Source organism: Myodes glareolus, chromosome 15, assembly GCF_982192425.1.
Source record: "Myodes glareolus chromosome 15, mMyoGla1.1, whole genome shotgun sequence".
Classification (NCBI taxonomy): domain Eukaryota; kingdom Metazoa; phylum Chordata; class Mammalia; order Rodentia; family Cricetidae; genus Myodes; species Myodes glareolus.
The window spans coordinates 53463292-53483527 of record NC_142040.1 but is presented as its reverse complement, the minus strand read 5'-3'; the positions used below and the strand labels follow the sequence as shown (position 1 = coordinate 53483527).

The 20236-nt window shown below is 40.5% G+C and overlaps 1 protein-coding gene across 3 annotated transcripts in view; it reads right to left on the bottom strand.

Moving 5' to 3' along the window:
• Positions 1-20236, bottom strand: part of Adamts12 (ADAM metallopeptidase with thrombospondin type 1 motif 12) — a 252692-nt gene that overhangs the window by 91169 nt on the left and 141287 nt on the right. For all 3 annotated transcript variants that reach the window (XM_087896951.1, XM_087896950.1, XM_085676631.2), the window contains exons 6-11: positions 14244-14368; positions 10892-11041; positions 4578-4721; positions 3851-3995; positions 2775-2867; positions 1512-1657 (exon numbers count right to left, since the gene is read on the bottom strand). In XM_087896951.1, the coding sequence (XP_087753077.1) occupies positions 1512-1657; positions 2775-2867; positions 3851-3995; positions 4578-4721; positions 10892-11041; positions 14244-14368 (803 nt within the window). The remainder of the gene's footprint in view (positions 1-1511; positions 1658-2774; positions 2868-3850; positions 3996-4577; positions 4722-10891; positions 11042-14243; positions 14369-20236) is intronic.

Below are 20236 nucleotides of genomic sequence, written 5' to 3'. Positions count from 1 at the left end.
ACAGCCTTTCAGCATAAGTGGGTCTGGTTGGCTCATACACGCTATGACAGGAGTCATAGAGGCCTTTATACAACCTGTTCCCATTGACAGGGGTCTCAAGAACATCAAGAAAATCAGATGTCATCAAATTTTCAGCCTTGGTGGTGGGCACGAGAAAACATTGTCCTCTAACTCTGGGCTGGGGATCATTCTGCGGTGCCTCGGCTAGGCCACCCCTTCTCTGAAGAGCACGTGTTACCAAACATCTTCCCAAGGAAGATGTGGTGGCTGAATACATACGAATCTCAGAGAAAATTGCCTCTATTTCCTGTCTCTAAAGGCATACTTCTGACCAACCTGACAAGTATTTTCTCTAGAAATAAAGTACTGCATATGACAGTCCTGCTGTTGAATTTTTGAAGTAATGGACTTTTATTTAGGAGCAATATTTTAAAACAATAACATTGTTGTTCCTCAAGCAAATCCTTACATTTGTAAGTGATAACCTCAAAAAGTACCACTTATTTGTAATTTATTATATAATAGGTAATATATTAAACTATAGATCTTAAAATCTAATCATCCAAAAAACACACTATCTATATAACAAATTATATGTATATTTAGCACATGTCCATATAGAGTTTACAAATAATATTATGTTAATTAAGAAAAGGGGAAGATTAAGATTTGGAACTTAGATACTGAGAGGCTTTGTAACCACTTTTATCACTTGCTTTAAAAAAAAGCCATGGATCTTATTCTGCAATAAGGAAAATCTAGAAAAAAGAAGCATAGTCTAGTTTCCACTTCTAGGAAGGAGCAAATGCAACCTTAAAAAAATGTATACATAGAAACTTGTATATGAAGAAATAATGAAATCAAGAATGCAGTATTTTTAAAAGCATGCCAAGTTAAACTTAACTTATATACACATATGTAACATTATAAGTTCATTATATAAAAATTAGATTACAAATTAGAAAGTGAATTATGAAATTATTTATAGGTCATTTTGGAATCCTAAGATTCATAAAAATATGTTGCTAGGATATTAGTGGTAATTAATTTCAGAAGTGTGCGTGCCCATTTTATTACTTACATAAGGGATGAACACACATTTGTTGTGATTAAAAGCTACCTATAATCATATCAACAAAATTGAGTTTAATGAATCTATTCTTACTGAGAGTGTGTAGTTATCTGGAAGGATTTAATTGCATAAGCTCCCGGAGACTTCCACACAGATAACATGTTCAAAAAAATTGTGTATGTATTTAAAAAAAAGTTTGCTTTGTTTCATTCAAATGATGGAACAAGATTACTTGTGTGTTTTGAGACTCAAAAGTCAAGTTAAAACCTATCAAGACAGAAGTGCTTTGTTTCACATGTGTGAATCATCTGGGTCTTTCTGTCTTCGGGAATTAACCTAGGTTTCTCCAGACACTTTCAAGAATGGGGTCGTGCCATTCGAGAACAGCCTCCCAGCACAGACAGAAGTGAGGAGAGCAAGTGTTGACACCAGGCCTTACTCAGGGTTGTTGCAGAGCCTCTCTGCACTCTGCGCTCCTGCCCCGCAGGTCCTGGAGCAGTGGGACCAGGGTGACCAGCGTCCCCAGCCTCCAGGGATGCTCTCCGGTTTCTTCCCCACTGTGATACACTTTCCAGCCATACACCACTGCAAAGAGATGTGATGGGGACAGGGACACATACGTCAGGATGATTCCATAGCAAGTGGGCCAAAGAATTTGTAAGTCTAAACCCAATTCTTTCCAGGCCAAAAGACTTCCTACAGTAATAAATCAAGGGCCACACAGAGAAAGGCTCACAGAGCTTCCCCAGATAAGCTTAGCTTCTAGTATCAGTTTTATACTATATCTATCAACTCAGGGATGAGGCATACTGTTGCAGGGGATGGAGTCCCTTGTTCATCCCGGCCACCTGGCTAGCTTAGCCTGGCAAAATTCTAACCAGTCTCAAGTGGAAGATCCATGGCTTCTCCCTCCCTCTGCTTTCTTCCTCACAGAATTCAGTTCTGTCTCCACGCCTACCTAAGTTCTGCCCTATCACCAGGCCCAAAGCAGTTTCTTTATTAACCAATGAAAGCAACACAAAGACAGAAGGACCTCCTACAGCATACCAAACTCCAGCTATATCAAGACACCCACTAAATTCCTAAGCCATAGATCCACAATAACCCAACTTGCTTAGTAGGTCACCATCCCCTTGGGCAGTCTGGAGGAGACCTAATGTCTGAGTTGTGGCTGTAAGACTTTTCCTCTTCAGAAATTGGGCAGAACTCTAGGACAATCAGTCATGCCAGACAGTGAGAAGCAAGGTAATTAATGAATTAATGACCCCAATCTGATGTTTATGAAAAGAAGAAGCTACTCCCCTATGTTTTCCAGCCTTCAATATTGATGGAGAAATATCAAAAATTAAAGTTAGTAGCAAGCTCAGAAGAGACCAGAAACTCCACAGGCGTTCATCAGGGGAAGATGGGCCAATGCCCTGAAGGTCAACTACAGAACTGTGCTGAGCCCTTTCTCACAGACCACTCGGTCCCAGCAATGGTTGGGAAGAGCAGCAGAAGGGGATCCTTTCCCATGTCTGTTCTGACTCTGTGAGAGACACCGGGTGCTCCTTACGCCCTCTAGAGCCTTTTGTGTCTGGTCCGACTGTGTGAGTGACATTGGGTGCTCCTCACGCCCTCCAGGACCTTCTTCCCACCTCTTTCCTAGAACTTCAGGACAGTTGCCCTCCCACCTTTCTTCCTCAGGCCAATGACACATCACCTTCTTTTCACCACAGCGCGTTCCATCTGCAGCCGCATCCAGCTTCGAGCGGCAGAAGCCTTTCACAGAGCACCACAGTGTCTGGCAAACATTCTGAAAAACAAACGTGAAAATTACTGCATGTGAGCATATCTGGGGAAAAAAAAAACAAAACAAAACACACACAAAAAAACCCGACTAACTTAAAAGGTAAGAAGCTAACAGGTACCAAGAATTGACAAATAGGATTACATGAAGTTAAAAAGTTTCTCCATGGCAAAAGAAGCTACGAACAAAGGGAAGAAACATGCAGAATGGGAGAAAATTTTTGCCAGCTATACTTCAGACAGGAGGCATCTATCTATCTATCTACCTATCTCTCTGTTTCTCTGTCTATCTGTCATCTATCTATCTGTCTGTCTGTCTATTTATAATTATCTAATATAAATAAAACATTTCAAAACTGTAGGGTCAGCTGAGTCTAAATCATAAAAGAATGTGAACAAGGAGTTGGGATTGTACCCAATGGCTAGTGGTGACTCCAAGAACAGAATAGAAGCATGGTTAGATTTGTGCTTTTATAATTATGGCAATAGCCCTTTGAGTAGGAGGTAGACAGGGTTGGTAGTTACAGTATCAAGAGGAGAGCGGCAGAGGTAATGGAGAAGGCAGGACTGAGGTGTTAATTATTTAAGAGCACAGCGTCAAGACTTGAAAATAACAGAGAAGAAGAGAGACTGTGGATATTCTTCAACCAAGGGGACATTTAGGAAAGGGGCCATTTTTAAGGATTAGGCTGACAGCTATGGAGTTTATAGGGGTTAAACGCTGTGAACTCTGGAAACCACCATGGAACTCCCTTCAAGTTGCAATAGGACTCTGGGTTCCACAGAGCACCTAGAAAGTTGGGTCTGAGAATGTCAGTGACTCCCATTGTAAGCGTCTGGTTTACATACACCTGAGTACATTTAAAAGAAAGCTTTCATTTCTGGGCTCAGGCCTGCCATTTCCAAGGTTTTTCTGGTGCGTCCTTCACAATGCTGCGGATCTCAAACCCTGCCCCCTCCCACCAGAGCACCAGGGAACCAAGCGCTTACTTCCACTTCCTGGCAGAATGTCGCATTTGGGCCATATTGGAGCTGGCACTGGTGGTGGACGTCATAGATCACTCCAGGAGCGATGACGTTGGACTTCAAACCTTTCTTCTTGGGAACATCATCAAGACAGAACCCCCTGCCCCGGCTGCAAACAAGTCAACAAACACCAGAGCAAGTGCTCGCAACTCTTTCCAGTCGTCCAATAGACATTTTCATCACAATGATTCATTCCTTGTTCTTCCTGACAACCTTATTCTTATAAGCAAGAGAACCCTGTGAGTCTTAGAAGAAAGTTAAACAAAGGAAGTGCAAATCCTATCTGACACAATATGTTTCGCTGTTTTCTAGGAAATACAAATTGTGTTTGTCTTAGTTAGGGGCTAAAGACTATGACCCAAAGCAACCTCCTCCTCCTTTTGGCCCTTTCCTTCTTTGTATATACATACATACATACACACACACACACACACACACACACACACACACACACACCACACTCCCCCACAGACACACTCAACAAGGGAGAAGCAGGTTGCTCACTTGCCTGTAGATAGGGGACTTAGTCAGAAAGCAGATGGGGCATCCACTCCTGTGGTGCCACCGTGATACTGAGGACTGGAAAATGAAACCAAGTCTTTCCCAGGCATTAACTCCTCTATGGAAAAGTCATTACAACTTCCAACTTAAGAGAGCCCGGTGAGGCTGCCCGGAACGGAGCTGCACTTACTCCAGGAAGCGGGTGATGTAGTCTTTGCTGCATTTTGACCATGTCAGTGGGGTGGGATCGTACTGAATTTGCTGGGACATGATGTATGGGTGCCTGCCTACAGGCTCACAGTCATTTTCTTTTCCATCATGCTGGATGCCAAAGCTGACACAAAACATAAGAACAGAAAGGAGACAGGCATTAAACAGGAGAAACTCACAGGTTTGCCACCATGATTAAAACCCACAGGAAGCCACTTTTGTTCCAAACGGGGCTATTTATGAAGTGAGAGTTTGAAATTGGAAGGACAAAGTTAATTTTTGACTCAGAAGTTCAGGGACGATTATAGACATGCCCTTAACCTCAGCTACACAACCATGGCAGCCATATGGAAAATTAAAACAAACCTCTGTTTGGCAGAAAGCCGAGCGTGCTCAGCCCGGCTCCCTGTATTCTGAAGTCAGAAGAGCAAAGCATGTCCCAGTACACCTGCCTTCTCTTTGAAGCAAGCCCAGTATAAGCAAATCCAAGAGAACCAAGAAAGCAGTCTAAGGCCTCTGGTGGAGGCCCAGGCACTGACGAACGGATTTCTTTACACTATTCCAACAGATCTTCAATGCCCACACAGTGGGGAGACCTCACAGTTCAGTGATCAAGAGCAGAGGTTATGAAGATAGACAGCCTGGATTGATTGATGAAATTTGAGTTACTGCAAGTTGTCTCATTTTCTTTCTCTTCTAGAAAATGGGCAGTCACCATAGTGCTAGGAAGAGATCTGAATGAAGAAACACCCGATAGCCACTGAGCAAGGCCCAGGCTAGATCAAAAGTTTCATGAGCAACAGAAATTTAACCTTTAAAAATAATTTCCCACCAGGTGGTGGTGGTGCATGCCTTTAATCCCAGCACTCAGGAGGCAGAGGCAAGTGGATCTCTGTGAGTTCGAGGCCAACCTGGTCTACAAGAGCTAGTTCTAGGACAGGCTCCAAAGCTACAGAGAAATTCTGCCTCAAAAAACAAAAAACAAAATAAAATTTCCCTTGGACGATGACTCAGCAAATCAAATTCAGCCAACTCCAGCACGAAGACATGAGTTCTGTCCCCCAGAACCCGTAAAAAGCCAGCATCTGTGATTGCAGTGCAGAGAAGATGGTTGGTGCTTGCCGACTGACAAGCCTGGCCTTCCGCGTGAGTTCAAGACCAGTGAGAGACCCTGTCTCAGATAATAAAATGCAGAACAGACGAGGAAGACACCGCCAACCCAATGCTGACCTCTGGTCTCTGTGCACATGTGCATACAAGTACACACACATACATATATACACAACTGCACACATATATGCACATACATGTGTACATATAACAGATAGCAATTGTCGAGATTAATTTCCTTCTTTCAGAGAATAATTTTGCAGGTCAAAAGCCATACATCCTGTTGAAGGCAAATGTGGTCTTCAGCAGAGATCTTGTGTTTTGAACCCATTTGTGTGTCTGTCCCCTGTTATGGCAGGCCAGGAAGGCAGTTCTGAAGGACTATAATATTTAACTGCCTGTCATGCCAGAGGTGCTTAGGAAATAAACTGACACAGAGTTGTCATTCTACAACTAATATTCTTAGGCTTCTCCAAAGATACCTGAGGTTCCAACAAAAATCTGTTCCCATGGAGATCTGGGCCACTTAGATCCTAGAGACGTTGGCTTAGTTTTCCAGGTCGGAATACAGAAAAGTATGATATTTTAAAAAAATTTTTCCCACTCCTCTGACTAAGAAACTCACATTTCATTTTAATGGAATCTGGTCAGCCTTAGCAGCTCATGCACAGAATAGACTTTGGAATTAAGAGATTTTCTTGTGTTTTATGTATTACAGTAGTAGCAACTTACTTGCAAACTTTAATTACAGTCCATGAATATAAAACTCACAAAGAAACACCAAGAATAAGTTTGCAGATTTAATCATCTACTTACAAAGAAAGCGATAGAGTAGAAACCTCTTGTAAGGCTTCCCCAGGCTGCTGCCCATCAGTCCCACCCAGTTCATTAAGTGTTTTCTGCACAATGTCATATATTCAGTAGCTAGAAAAGGTCTTGCACTGGGAGCAAGTCTCAAAAAAAAATTCACAAAGAAGATATTTCTGAGACAGGGTCTTATAAAGCTCAGGTTGGCCCCTAAATTGCTATGTAGCTGAGGATGGCCTTGAACTTGCGATTTATGTACTTCCACCACCCAGGTGCTGCAATTCCAGGTGTGTGCCCCCCTGTTTGGTTCATAAGGTACTAGGGTCAAATTCCAGGCTTCATGCATGCTGATGAAGCATTCTATCAAATGAGCAACAACCCCATTCCCAAATAATGACCTTTTCAGTGGAGGGTATTCTAATATACGAATCTGTGTGCTTGAGGTTGACTTTTTTATGTTTTCTTAGTATCAAGAACTGAATCTAGCTCTGAACTTAATGATTAGTTTAACCCTAGGCAGTCCAATAACAAACTCATTCAGAGAGTACCCATAGCAAGTCTGCTAAACAGCCTACCCACTCTGGTAAGTAGTAAATAAGTGCAACCTTTGTCACCAAGATGATAGAATATGTCCAGATAGTCATACTAATGGTTGCCCCAGAACGGGGACAAAATTGCTGTTGGGAGACTGATTTACACTTCTATGCGCACGCCAGAGTGAAATTGGGAATATGAAGGGTCTATCTGCTAAGCATAAATAACATTTACACATGCCTATTATCAAGATATTTCTTCTCAACTTCTCTTCACATGTGACTGCTAAGGAGGTTTTAAGCAACAGTAGTTTAGCTTGACTTGTTAGAAGGTGCTCTTGACACCACTGGTTCAGTGGGAGACTTCATGAGCCTCATCCTTCTACATAGCAGGATTGAGGAGGTGTCTATGTTTGTACATGAGAATAGCTTTCATTTTGCTAAGACTAACAATTACTGCTTGTTTTTGTTTTTTTGTTTTGTTTTTGTTTTTGTTTTTTTTGCCAAGACTAACATTTTAGTGAGCTCATCCAGATTGCTAATCATGGTTTAATTACAAGAAGTCACCTATGTTCTCTATCTATGAATTTTTGACAACCATAGATATTAAAAGATATCACTCCTGTCATTGGGGCTGTGTTGTGAGGATTCAATAAAGCACAGCACCTAAGAATTTGCCCGGTGCTGCCCACTCATTTAACAGACAAAGTAAAGTATAGCAAGATCAACAGAACCATCTAGGAGCATACTACTGGCTGATGGAAAAGTCAGAGCAAGTGTTTACTTTATCCAGTCACAGGGCAAAGTCACAGCCTTGTAGCATAGGTCAAATTATTTTGCACAGTTGCATGCTTTCTGGTGAGTGAGCCTGCACTGAAGAGGTTTCACACAATATTGTCTCCAGGGTTCTTCTCAACTCTTATTCTTCTCTAGTGCTTTACTGGGTGTGCCTGGTGTTTGTTCTTCTTTATAGAGAGGAGATCCCTGTAGAAACAATGGTGGGGCCAGGCTACCATGATGCAGTACGGGTGGTTTAATTGTTCATGGGACTCCTCACTCTGAATCTCCTGTTAGGAAAAGCTCTTTCATTTGTGGTTAGCACGTACACTGACAAGCAAAGCCCCAGTAGGCTAAAATCTTTACAGAGGGGAATCTTTCATGTCTGGCAAATTCAATATCTTTATCAAACTTTCACTCAAACTTTCTGGCATCTGAATTCAAGTAATGCATTTAGCTAAAACATATATTTAAATAACTCTACTAATTGGTGTGTAAATGGTCTCTGAAAGTTTTCGATTTCTTTCTTAATGTTGTCGCTTAACATCTACATATAAGACATAAGCTAACAATAGTGTCTAGTTCATAGACTGTTGAGATCAGTCATTACGCAATGAAAAATCGAATGGCATAAGTAGAAGATCAGGAGTGTTAATTTTGTATATTTTTAGTGACCTTAATTTCGTCATTCCACAGCCATACCAACTAAAATCAGATTAAAAGACTTTCATGCTTTTCCTAACCAGGAGCAATATTTTCTCTGGCTTAAAGTCCAGCCTCTAGTCAGTAAATTGCTTAGTAGAGGCCTTAAAGCTTCCTGCCAGTTACCCTGTAATATATCCTACTACTGGCCATTAAAGTTATTCCTCAAAATGATCTCCCAAGACCTCTTCACAACTACAGTGGCCATTTATTTTTCAGATGATACTGTAGTTAAATCTCTGGAAATCATTTATTTTACTCATTGCTTTCAGACCTCCACCCTCTGGAAAGATGGGGTGTGTTGATCAGTGTTGTGAAATATTATTTTAACTATGCAAAAATGTGTTACATTTGTTTATGCTGCGGAATATTACTTTAACTATGTGAAAGTATGTTATGTTTGTTTCTGCTGCCTTTGTTAACTTTGTTAAAGATGTAAAGATATGTTACATTTCTTACTGTTGCCTTTTTAACTTTGTTAAAGATGTGTTGCATTTCTTATTGCTCTTTTTGTTAAGGATGTAAAGATGTGTTACATTTCTTATTACTATCTTTGTTAATGATTGTAAAGATGTGTTACATTCCTTATTGCTCTCTTTGTTAAGGATGTAAAGATGTGTTACATTTTTATTGCTCTCTTTGTTAAAAGATTGTAAAGATGTGTTACATTTCTTATTGCTCTCTTTGTTAAGGATATAAAGATGTGTTACATTTCTTGTTGCTCTCTTTGTTAAAGATGTAAAGATGTGTTACATTTCTTATTGCTCTCTTTGTTAAGGATGTAAAGATGTGTTACATTTGTTTCTCCTTGCCTGTCTAAGGCACCTGATTGGTCTAATAAAAAGCTGGCTGGCAGGAGAGGGATAAGTAGGGCTGACAGGCAGAGAGAACAAGTAGGAGTAGAATTCTAGGTTTGAGGAAGAAGAAGGATATGAGAAAGAGGGAGAAAGAGGGGGAGAAGCTATGGGCCAGCCAGGAGTAGGCCACACAAAAGGAAAGAAAGGTAAAAAGTCCTGAGGAAAAACATAGATGAAGAGAAACAGGTTAAGTGGTAAGAGCTAGCAAGAAACAAGTATAAGGTAAGGCCAAGCATTCATAACTAATAATAAGTCTCTGTGTCATGATTTGGAAGCCCGCTACAGATTCGATTCTGAAGTTGTCCACTAAGATGTTTTTCAAGAAGTTTCATCTTACCTGGAAAGAAACATTACCAATAAGCCCTCTTTAGGGCATGCATGCCTGCCTGTCTTATTTTCTTTCCTGCCACTGTAATAAAATGCTCTGACAAAAACAAGCCAAAGAAAAGGGGATTTACCTTGGGTCATGAGGGAACAGTTCATCCTGCCAGGGAGATCAAAGTGACAGGAGCCTGAGGCAGGGGCATCATTGCATGAATTAGCCTCCCCTGTTCCTCTGTGGGTAAGATGATTAGGAAAGTCTGTGCATCATTTTGATGATTTTACTCATTACCATGGCAAGATACTCAAGGGGAAGACTTGGAGGGCAAGGGGTTTACTTTGAGTCATAGCTTGACTATCATGGTGGGCAAGGCATGGTCTCTGAAGCATCACGCAGCTGGCCACTTGCGTCTGCATCCACAACATGAAGATAAATGGATGTTGGGATTCATCTCTCATTATCCTTCTCATTCAGTCACAAAGACTATGGGATTGTAAGACTAAGGGGTCTTCCCTCTTGAATGAAACCTCTGGAAACATCTCATTGACACACCCAGAGATGTGTTACCATGGCGATTCTAAATCCAGTCATGTTGACAATGAAGATTAACATCACAGCATATCATCCCTGAATATTGTTTGATCCTTTGTAAATAGACATGGCTGTTAGTGTGGAATTATACAGGGACTGGAGATAATTTGGATCTCCATTTGTTGTCAAATGGTCTTTAACCAATAGAGGGAAGTTATATTACTAAACTTATAATTCATTTAATTCATTTCAAGATGGACATAGAGACTCATGCCTATAATCCTGCAGGTGGGAGGCTGAGGTGGGAGAATTGTAATGAATTAAAGGCTGGCCTGAGCTACATAGTGAGTTTCAGGCCAGTGTGGGATACACACCAAGACTGTGTCCTAAACAAAACTCAAACAAAGAAGCAAACAAACATTGCCTTTTGAAGCAAGTCTCACTGACTCTAATATATAATTGTTACAAGTAGTGAGGACAGAGTAGACGAAGGTTGGGAAATACAGCATCCTCTCTGCTTCTCAGATGAAGTTACAGAGCCTGTGCCACGTGCAAATCAAATCTTGTGATATTCAGTTTTAACTGCTTTCCACTCCCTTCAGTGCTAGGAATACATGAACACGGTAAGTGCATCTCTACTGCTGGAACTCGTTACCTGTGCCCCAGCTCGTGGGCAATGGTGAAAGCCAGGGGTAGGCCAGAATCTTCATTGATGTTGCAACTCCTGTGAGGCTGGCACATTCCTGACAGTTGCGACAGCCCCAGAGTCTCACAAGGGCGGTTGACACCAGCACAGATGTCCTTTCTGAAAGGAGAGACCAGAGATGCTTCAGCATCCAAAGAAATGTTTGAGCAAACCTTCTGCAAAACTACATCAGTATACACAATTATGGTTGGTATCTTCAAAGCATGTTTTACAATAAAGCCCACATGAGGACAGGACTTTGAATCCATTGGACTCATTCTGATCTTATCTCTTAATTAATTGAATTTCCCAAACTTTACAATGTTGGGAGAATTTAAAACATTTTATTTTGAGTGGTTTTTACACATATCTCAGGGGACTGGTATGACTAGGCTAACAAAATAGTGCACTGAAAATAAAAGTTAATCTGAACGTTGAATAAGGAAGAGGTGATTAGCAATTTTCTTTTCAGACATGAAACCCCTTTTTGGTTTTTATGAGGTCTATTTTCAAAACTCAGCTGGGGCTTGATTGTTTGTTTTGTTTTATGAAAAATACAGTTCCTCTCACTATCCCACAAAGAGATGAAATCAATTATCTATCTATCTAACCAGACTACACTAATAAAACTTACACACACATACTGTGTGTGTGTATAATCCGTGCACACTGTGACACCTGATCTCCCCTTTTCATCAGAAATTAGCTAGAAAAGAGGGAAGGAAAGCCTTCGAGAATCTCAGAAAACACTGCAGCTTTTCAAACAAAAGCATGCCCTCATATCCTAGAGAGATTATTTCAATCGTTGACAAGAGTTTTTAGAGAGTCATTAATTAGTCACTAGACTTTCTTCGAGCACAAGAAGCACTTTTGGTTAGCACAAGCGCTGATGATCTTTCCAGACTTCATCTGCAAAGCTTAGCGCTTGAGGTTTGTGTGGGCCTCATCTGCAGCAACAAACGATCTCTTGCTTTCTGTGTCATTTGGGAAACAGGAAGGATCCACAACTGGAGAAACTATGAGAGCTTTCAGTTCTCCAAGAGGCAATGGGTAGGGCTAGGGAGTGAGAGAAACAGCCCCCTTTCATGAGCAATGTAGCCGTGAATTTTAAGTTCACTGTCGGTAGCTGTTGAGGAACTGAGAGTTAGATCATACAGTCTCCAGCCAGATACATCCCAGCCTTGACTGCAGGACACGTTTTAATAAATAATCTAAACATACAGTTCTTCAGGGACTTGCTGTGGAAAAGGTATGACACCCATTGCTAATCTATTAACTCTTTCAGTTTGATTTACATGTATCGGATTTCTTTATTAACAAATGGTCAAGCACACAAGAAGGTACCTACTGAGAGCTTAGCATCAAAGAGTGGGAAAGGAGAGACAGCAAAGGAATTGTAGGAATATAGTTCTTTGAGACAAGGATGTTTGGATTTCAAAAGGAGGCTGACTTTATCTCTATCATATACTGAACACACACACACAAAAACCATGCCTTGGTAGGCTGCCTACAGGGAACAAGAGTGTAGTTGATTCTCACACATCTGTGCTCCACAAAAGCAATTCTATCAGGCACTGCCAATGTGGATCTCTGAAAAGTTCCTCAGTGGCAGCATTTAGTTTCACACTCATTCCCTCCTCATCTTTTCTTTACTTCAGACCAGCATTTTCCAGTATGGGTTGGAGTAGGGTGAGGAGGGGAAATTGATCTTGACCTTACTTCTTTCCTAAGGGACTTTGGATAATGTCTGAAAACAGTTTGGGATTTTACAAGTTGTGTGGGGTACTGGTCTTATAAGTGAAGACTAGAAGGTAGATAGCTACCTCTATCTACAGAAACAGCTTCCAAAACAAAGAATTATCAAGCCCTAAATGACGAGTCCTAAGCTCAAAAACCCAAGGTCCTGGGTATGTGTTGTTCTGTGAAAAACAGACCATCGAGATCAGAGCAGCCCTATCATTTTGACAGCATTAACCTAATGTAAAGGATGATAATGAATCCCATGTGATGCATATGTCTGTCTTACCCTCATCTGAAATTTCAACTATCAGAGTCCTGCTTTTGAGTGAAAGTACTAAAACCTGGTTACATGGAAATCTGTTCCAAGAGAAGTTTTGGTATAAACCTAGAGCAGTGGGTTCCTAGGATGTACTGTACCTTAGGTTGACCAGTAGTCCCCGTGGAGTAGGTTTGTGCAGATGTGGAACATCAAGCACAAAGGCTCTGATTCTCCCTATCAGAAGAGGCCTCTTTTAGTACACATCCTTAGATTTCTGGATGGCTGTAAGTTTGCATAAGCTACAACTAACACCACCCTCTTATTATATGAGCCCTTATTATAAAGAACATAGTAGGAAGTCAATACATATTTACTCAGCCATTGAAAAAAAAATCATAGATTTCAAAGAGCCTTGACTTGATTAGGAAAGCTCATTAGTGTTTCATAGTCTGGATCCTGAAGGTTTTGATTTTTTTTTAAAGTAGGATCCATCTGTTCTCACAACAAAATCATATCTTTTTTTAAAAAAGATTTATTTATGTATTATGTATACAGTGTTCTGTCTGCATGTATGACTCCAAACCAGAAGAGGGCCACAGATCTCATTATAGATGGTTGTGAGCCACCATGTGGTTGCTGGAAATTGAACTTGGGACCTCTGGAAGAGCAGTCAGTGCTCTTAGCCTCTGAGCCATCTCTCCAGCCCCCACAAATCATATCTTTGCAACAATGTGAACTGAACCCAGGGCCTAACCAATTCTAGGCAAGTGACCTACGTCTGCACTATACCTCCATGTCAAAAGCATAAGGGTGAAAAGAAGAAAGATACATTTACATCACCTTGTGTACTCAGGGAAGCATGTGTGCACTGTATTCTGGGCATCAGTCTGGAGTTGGTTAGAACAGCTAAGTTCCTAGATAATTGTGTCTTATAAATTGAAAAGGGGAGACTAAATAGAAATAAAAAGTTCAGAAAATCCACCAGCTGAGGGTTATAAAAGTCTTCAACCAAGGGTTTGAAAATGTATTTCTTGGAGCAAAGAAGGCAACTTAAAGGCAAAAATCTTTGTTATTATAGAAAAAGAGACTTGTTTGCCAACAGATGTAGTTTATAAGAGAGTTTTGCCGTATCAACAAGCTTGCTAACATGCCCTCTCCATGGTATGAGCCAGCAAGGGGCTCACAGACCACAGCTGTTGTGTGACAAATGACCAAGAAAAGAAAAGGGTAGTGAGAATCCCAGGAGGGTGTACATATGGTAAGATTCCAGCCATTGGCCTTTCTCAGCTGGTTACCCTCCTTTGCACAACAACTCTGAGGTACCTGGTGATAAGAACAGCCACATCGTGATGGACAGGGTTGAGGTCACTCTTGGGGTTGATGCTTTTCTGCCACTTGCAGAAGCTGGACAGTGTCTTCTCTGCATGATGAACTATCTTCAATCCTTGCTGAAAAAAGGAGAGAAAAGACAAGCATGAGTGGGCTGTCTGTGATTCAGCTTACTGAGTTAGACAGTAGTCCTCAGGAGCACTTCAGAGAGATGAGCTCAGGATGGTGCTCCAGGCGCTTAGAAGCTATTTGGCAGAGGCAAATGTATTCCCTTTGGACTGACTCTGCTTTGAGAGTCACCCACCCATGCCGTGACATTATTAAAAAGACCTAAAGGAGGAGCCTCAGGATAGAAACTGTCACCATATCAAGTACTCCTTAAAAATAAATTGGAAATAAAACAAAGACTCACACTACTTGATTTTTTTAAAGTGGGCTGATGCATTCTAAGATAATAAAGTTCCAAACAGCCTTTTATTTTATTTTTTCATTTCTCATGAGAAACGAATACATCTTTCACAAGAAGCTTCCTTTTCTGAGAAGGTAGCGGTGATGCTGGCTGCTGGGTCCTTGCACATTGCATCATCTAATTTCTTTGCAACTACTCAGCATTGCTGGCAATGAAACATCATTATGTTCACTTTATAATTAAAGGAAATTAAATCTGAGAGATGGGAAGAACTAGCTGAAGGTCTCTCAGCTCAGAAGCTTCGAGGTTCCTGGTGACGATGTGCTAGACATTAGTCATCACCTAACTGGGAAGGCGTCTTGCCTCTGCTTCCTTTATGCAGAAAGCCTGATCATTAGACAAAACACCAACTGTGACCAGGTTGCTTTCAGGTCTAGTATTAATTGTATATTTCTTTTTCTTTGGGGGGGGTATCTCTAAGAGACTACCTCCTACATTTAAAAAATTCACATTAAAATTTATAATTATTTAAAAATAGTGAAGTGTTCAGAAATAAACCCAATAGCCATGTACAGAATCTGTATTCTGGAAATGTCCAAGTGCTGGTAAAAGAAATTAGAGACATAAAGAAGAGAACTCTGACGCTACATTTATGGGTTCAAAGGTTCAGTCTAGTGAGGATTCTACCCTTCAAACTGATTTGTAACTCTATTGCAATTCATGTTAAAAGCTTGGCTGGGGCTTTTCTAGACATATTCAAGCTCATCATAAAATATGCATGCTTAATCACGGCTCTTATATTGGTTAAAATAAGTCTCAGAAAAGAAACATAAAATCTGGCAATTAATTGAATCCAGTTCTATGCTTTACTACGTTGGTTCACAGCCATGACAGTGTGATGGGGTGCTTGTGTGGGTGGGTCAATAGGCAAAGACCCAAAAGTCGACCCACAAAACCATGCTTGAGTGGTTTTTTTTGGGGGGGGGGGGAAGGCAAAGGTAAAAATGTAATTCATTGAAGGGAAGATAAACTTTTCAATTAGCAGTGCTAGATAGCAAAAAGAGAACTCAATTAAAAATGGGAAAGAAGAAATCATGAATAGGCATTTCTCAAAAAATGATACACAATGGCCAATAAGCATACTAAAAACACTCAAGGTTGGGTATTCAACACACACTTATAATTCCACAGTTGGGCAACTGAGGCAGAAAGAAGGTCTTGAAATGAGGTCAGCCTGTGCTACATAGGTGAGTTTCAGACCAACTTGGGCTACATACTGAGATAGGGAAAGAATTTCGAAAGGAGACAGTGGATGCTAATTAAAACTATAATGCCCTATTGCCACATACCAGTTAGAACAGTTACTGACAAAAAGGCAAATGATAACAGGCATTGGTAAGAATGTGAGGCAGAAACTCCTCAACAGTTTGTAAAAATGTAAGTTAGTATAATCTCAACTAAAAACAGCATGTAAGTTTCTCAGTAAATAAAAATAAAAGTACCATTGATCTAGCAATCCTTCTAGTGAGGATATACACAAAGTTATGAATTCTGTACGCTGAGGAGATACACACCCCCATTCACACTGCTGGATTTTTCAAAACAGCCAAGATATGAAATCAACTTAACATGTGTTTGTTATATGTATATGTTATAGGTATAGGTGCATAATGCATATATACAATGGTTGTCAGCTTAATAAATGAAATTGCATGGGAGAGAGAGGGAGAGGGAAGAGGGGAAAGAAGAAGGGAGTGAGGGAAGGAGAAAGGGGGAAAGGAAAACGAATAGTCAAAAGCCAAAAAGAAGGTACACCAAATTCGAGAGGCATATTCCAGGTGCTAGTTCCAGAGTTTCCAGCTTTCTCTGAGTTCCACTGAGATACTGAATTTTAAACTCCACCCTTGGGCTGGAGAGATGGTTCAGTGGCCAAAAGCCCATACTTCTCTTAAAAGGGTTCAGAGATGGTTCCCTGCTCCCAGGACAGATAGCTCACAACTGTCTGTAACTCTAACTCCAGGGGAAACTAACCCCCTCTCTAGTCTCTGCTGGCACCAGCACTTCTGTGCACACACTCACACAGAGACACACATTCCTAATTAAAAATAAAATAAAACAATCCAGCCACATTAGAGCATATTCGGGGTCATATATTACATCTCTATACTTCACTCAACTTGCTTTTGTAACTGACTCTTCTACAATTGAGAAGAATTTCACTGTAGCAATTGGAGTTGGTAGCAGTAGTTTTCAAATGGCAAAGCCACAGATTGATCTGAAGATTTTTTTGCTTCCCAATGCTCACACTAGAAATAGCATTCAAGTGACATTATTGTGAATATTTCTTTTTTCTTGTTTTTACTGTGCTATACAATTTTCTTTTCTCCCCTTCCTTCCTCCCTTTCCCCTTCTACCCTCTTCTGTGATCCGCATGTTCCCAATTTTCTCGGGAGATCTAGTCTTTTTCTCCTTCCTATTTAGATCTATGTATGTCTCTCTTAAGGTACTCTTTGTTGTCTAGGTTTTCTGGGGTTGTGAACCGTAGGCTGGTTTTTCTTTGTTTTGTGTCTAAAAGCCACTTATGAGTGAGTGCATATTATATTTGTCTTTCTGGGTCTGGGTTACCTCACTCTAGTATCTTTTTTTTCTAGGTGAATCCAATAGTTCATTACAACTGATTACACTGGTGATTGTAGGTACAGTATTGTTTTGGATGCTTTGGCTTCTCGTGGATCTTCCAGTATTTTATAATCCCAATGAGAACTCTATTTTCTCAGTAATTCCTTGTTTGCCTGAGTGGGCAGATAAATAGCCAAACCTTGCTACTGAGGAAACAGATTGAAAACTTACCAAGACCTCTTTGGATGTCCAAGGATGCTTAGCTATGAACTCCCGTGCTCCCTATGAACCACAGCTCACGCTAAACCATGACACTGTCTTCTAAAGACAGAGGACTAAAAGTCTCACCAGCTCAAGACCATATTCTCCTGGCAGTTGTCGTTTAAATAGGAGTGGCAGTCGACAATTATAGAAAAGTCAAACTCAATCTGTTAAGGCAAGAGAGGAGGTTTAAATTGAAGTCTTCAGATAGCTTTTAAGTTTGCAGAAGGCCTTTGAAGAAGTTCTCAACATAACAACACTATACTGTTGCTCACTATACTGTTGTTCCGGTCTCAAATATTTTTCCCTACTAGCATTTCTTCTATTGCACTTGGGATGCTTGGAAGTGAAGCCAGAATGACAAACTCTCAATTATGGGACCATGAGATAAACAAAACATGTGTTTGGAGATTTAGTGAGCTGTGTCGTGATGTCTGGAAGAGGCCTGGCATCTGTTTCGGCTTAGACCTTTTTGTCATAGTGACCATGATTTGTTTCACAGTTACAGGAGCCCTGGAGGGTTCTAACAAAGTAACTATAGGGTTTGCTCCGTTTTCATGCCCCATAGATCAATCTCTAGTCATCACACTTGTGGCTTTGCCATTGATTACACAAGGAAGCCCAAGGCTAAAGAGTTCAATTCAGCAATAAACCAAGTTCTCCAGGTTTCTTTTTTGCTGTTGTTATTTTAAGAGATGGAGACTCAGCTAACTTAAAATAAAATATAGACAGACTAAACCAATAATGAAATATAGATATTAATAGGCATAAAGTAAATTAATAAACAGTTTAATAATAGGTTTATAATAGAAAATCAATTATCTGACAGTAATTGTTATAATTAGTTGGTATTATAAGCTGTGTTCAGATAATGACAATGCTTTTTCAGCTCTTACTTTATTATGATTACTTCTAAAATTATTCACCAAAAATAATAATCTTTCCTCTACTGTTCTTGCTCATTTGACATTAGTTCACATTTTGTAGCCTAGGGTGACCTGATCCATGACCTCTTGCCTTAGCCTCTAAAGTGCTAGGATGGCCTGATCCATGACCCTCTTGCCTTAGCCTCTAAAGTGCTAGGATTAAGGGTGTGTATCACCACACTTGGTTCCATCCATCCATAATGTTTTCTTTATTAGTTATAGAAACCACATTATCGTGTGTGTTACCCTCCTGTAAATGTTGTATATGGTGTATTTTGTTGGTAATTATTTTGGTACTTCTGAGATGTATATTTATTAAACAGATTTTTACAAACAAACAAGCAAACAAAAAAGAAACCACATTATCTAATTTCAAGAAATCTTATGACAACATTTAGCATTGTCAACAGGCAGTTCTCACCCAGCCACATTCAACCAGGGACACTTTCTGGTCAGCCATGTGCCACTGGGTCAAGTCCCAGCATCACGATGGATGTGCAACTCTATTATATACGCTGTGGTCAATGCTTCAATGTGAGGAGACATTCCATTTGTGTAGCACTCTGCTTTGTCCTGGTCATCATAGAGCGTTTGAGCTTTGTTTGTCAAAATGATGTTATGTTTATTAAACAAACAACTGAAGGTCAGAAGGTAAGACAGTGGAAATGATGATGGAAAATGGGGATGGATAACTAACACCGAAGGTCTTTTGAAGAAGATATGTGGATGGAAGCCTATTACTGTGGAAACATAAACATGCACACATACATACATACATATATACATACATACATACATACATGTGAAATAAGAAGACTGGTTTGAGTTTGAGTGAGGATGAAATAGCAAAAACTAGGTAGACGCCCTCCAACTGTAGAGGGAGGATTTGGCTGCCTCTCATTGGCTGGAGGTACCTCCACATCACAGGATGTCACTTCACATATGTAAGCTGATGATCACAGTAATAAACTGAGTTTCTGCTTTGACTAGACTCCCTGTCGCATCTGATTGTCCTGTGTCATGGGGCTGCGGGAATGGGTGGATAGCACACTCACCTTTCCCTAGGGAATAAGGAGGCTCAAGAAGTCTAGCAGATACCCTTATGTACTAATGCAAGTCTTATACACTCGTAGAAGAATTTGCATTAAATAAACACACAAAATTACAGCTATGGTAGTTTCTGCCAAGGAAAACCGCAGTGTTGTGAGAGTCCATAATGGAAGGCTCTCTCAGCAGATGGATACCTGCACCAAAGTCATCTGAGCTGTAATAAGAAAACAGAATTGAAAGGAACGCAGCTGCTTCTAAGTGGGCCATAAGAACATTCCTACAATCTTAAACCCAGGAACATAGAGCCAGGTGGAGATGGTGACAGCCAAGCTAAGAAAGCATCGCCTGATGGTGGGCTGACTGGCTATAGGAGCGAGAGATGCACGTGTCATGGTGGCTTCTACATCTCTAACTTCTTTACTTGGAGGATCATGATGTCAGAGATAGGCAATGGTAGAACAAGCCCATGTGAGTGGAAGTGGGAGGGTGTTCTTCTTTTGTTAATTGATTTGTTATTTGACTGTGTGTGATATATATGTTTGAGTATATGCGTATGTATGTACATGTTTTAGAGACTAGAGGTCTTCTATGGGCAGGTTTTCATTTGATACCTTCTTTCTCACCTTCATTATCATGGTTTGTGTTCCATTACAGTAAGATGCTTGATCTTCTTCATTTGTGGTCCAGTATCAGAGATGTGTTCATTACTCTCGGATGTATAG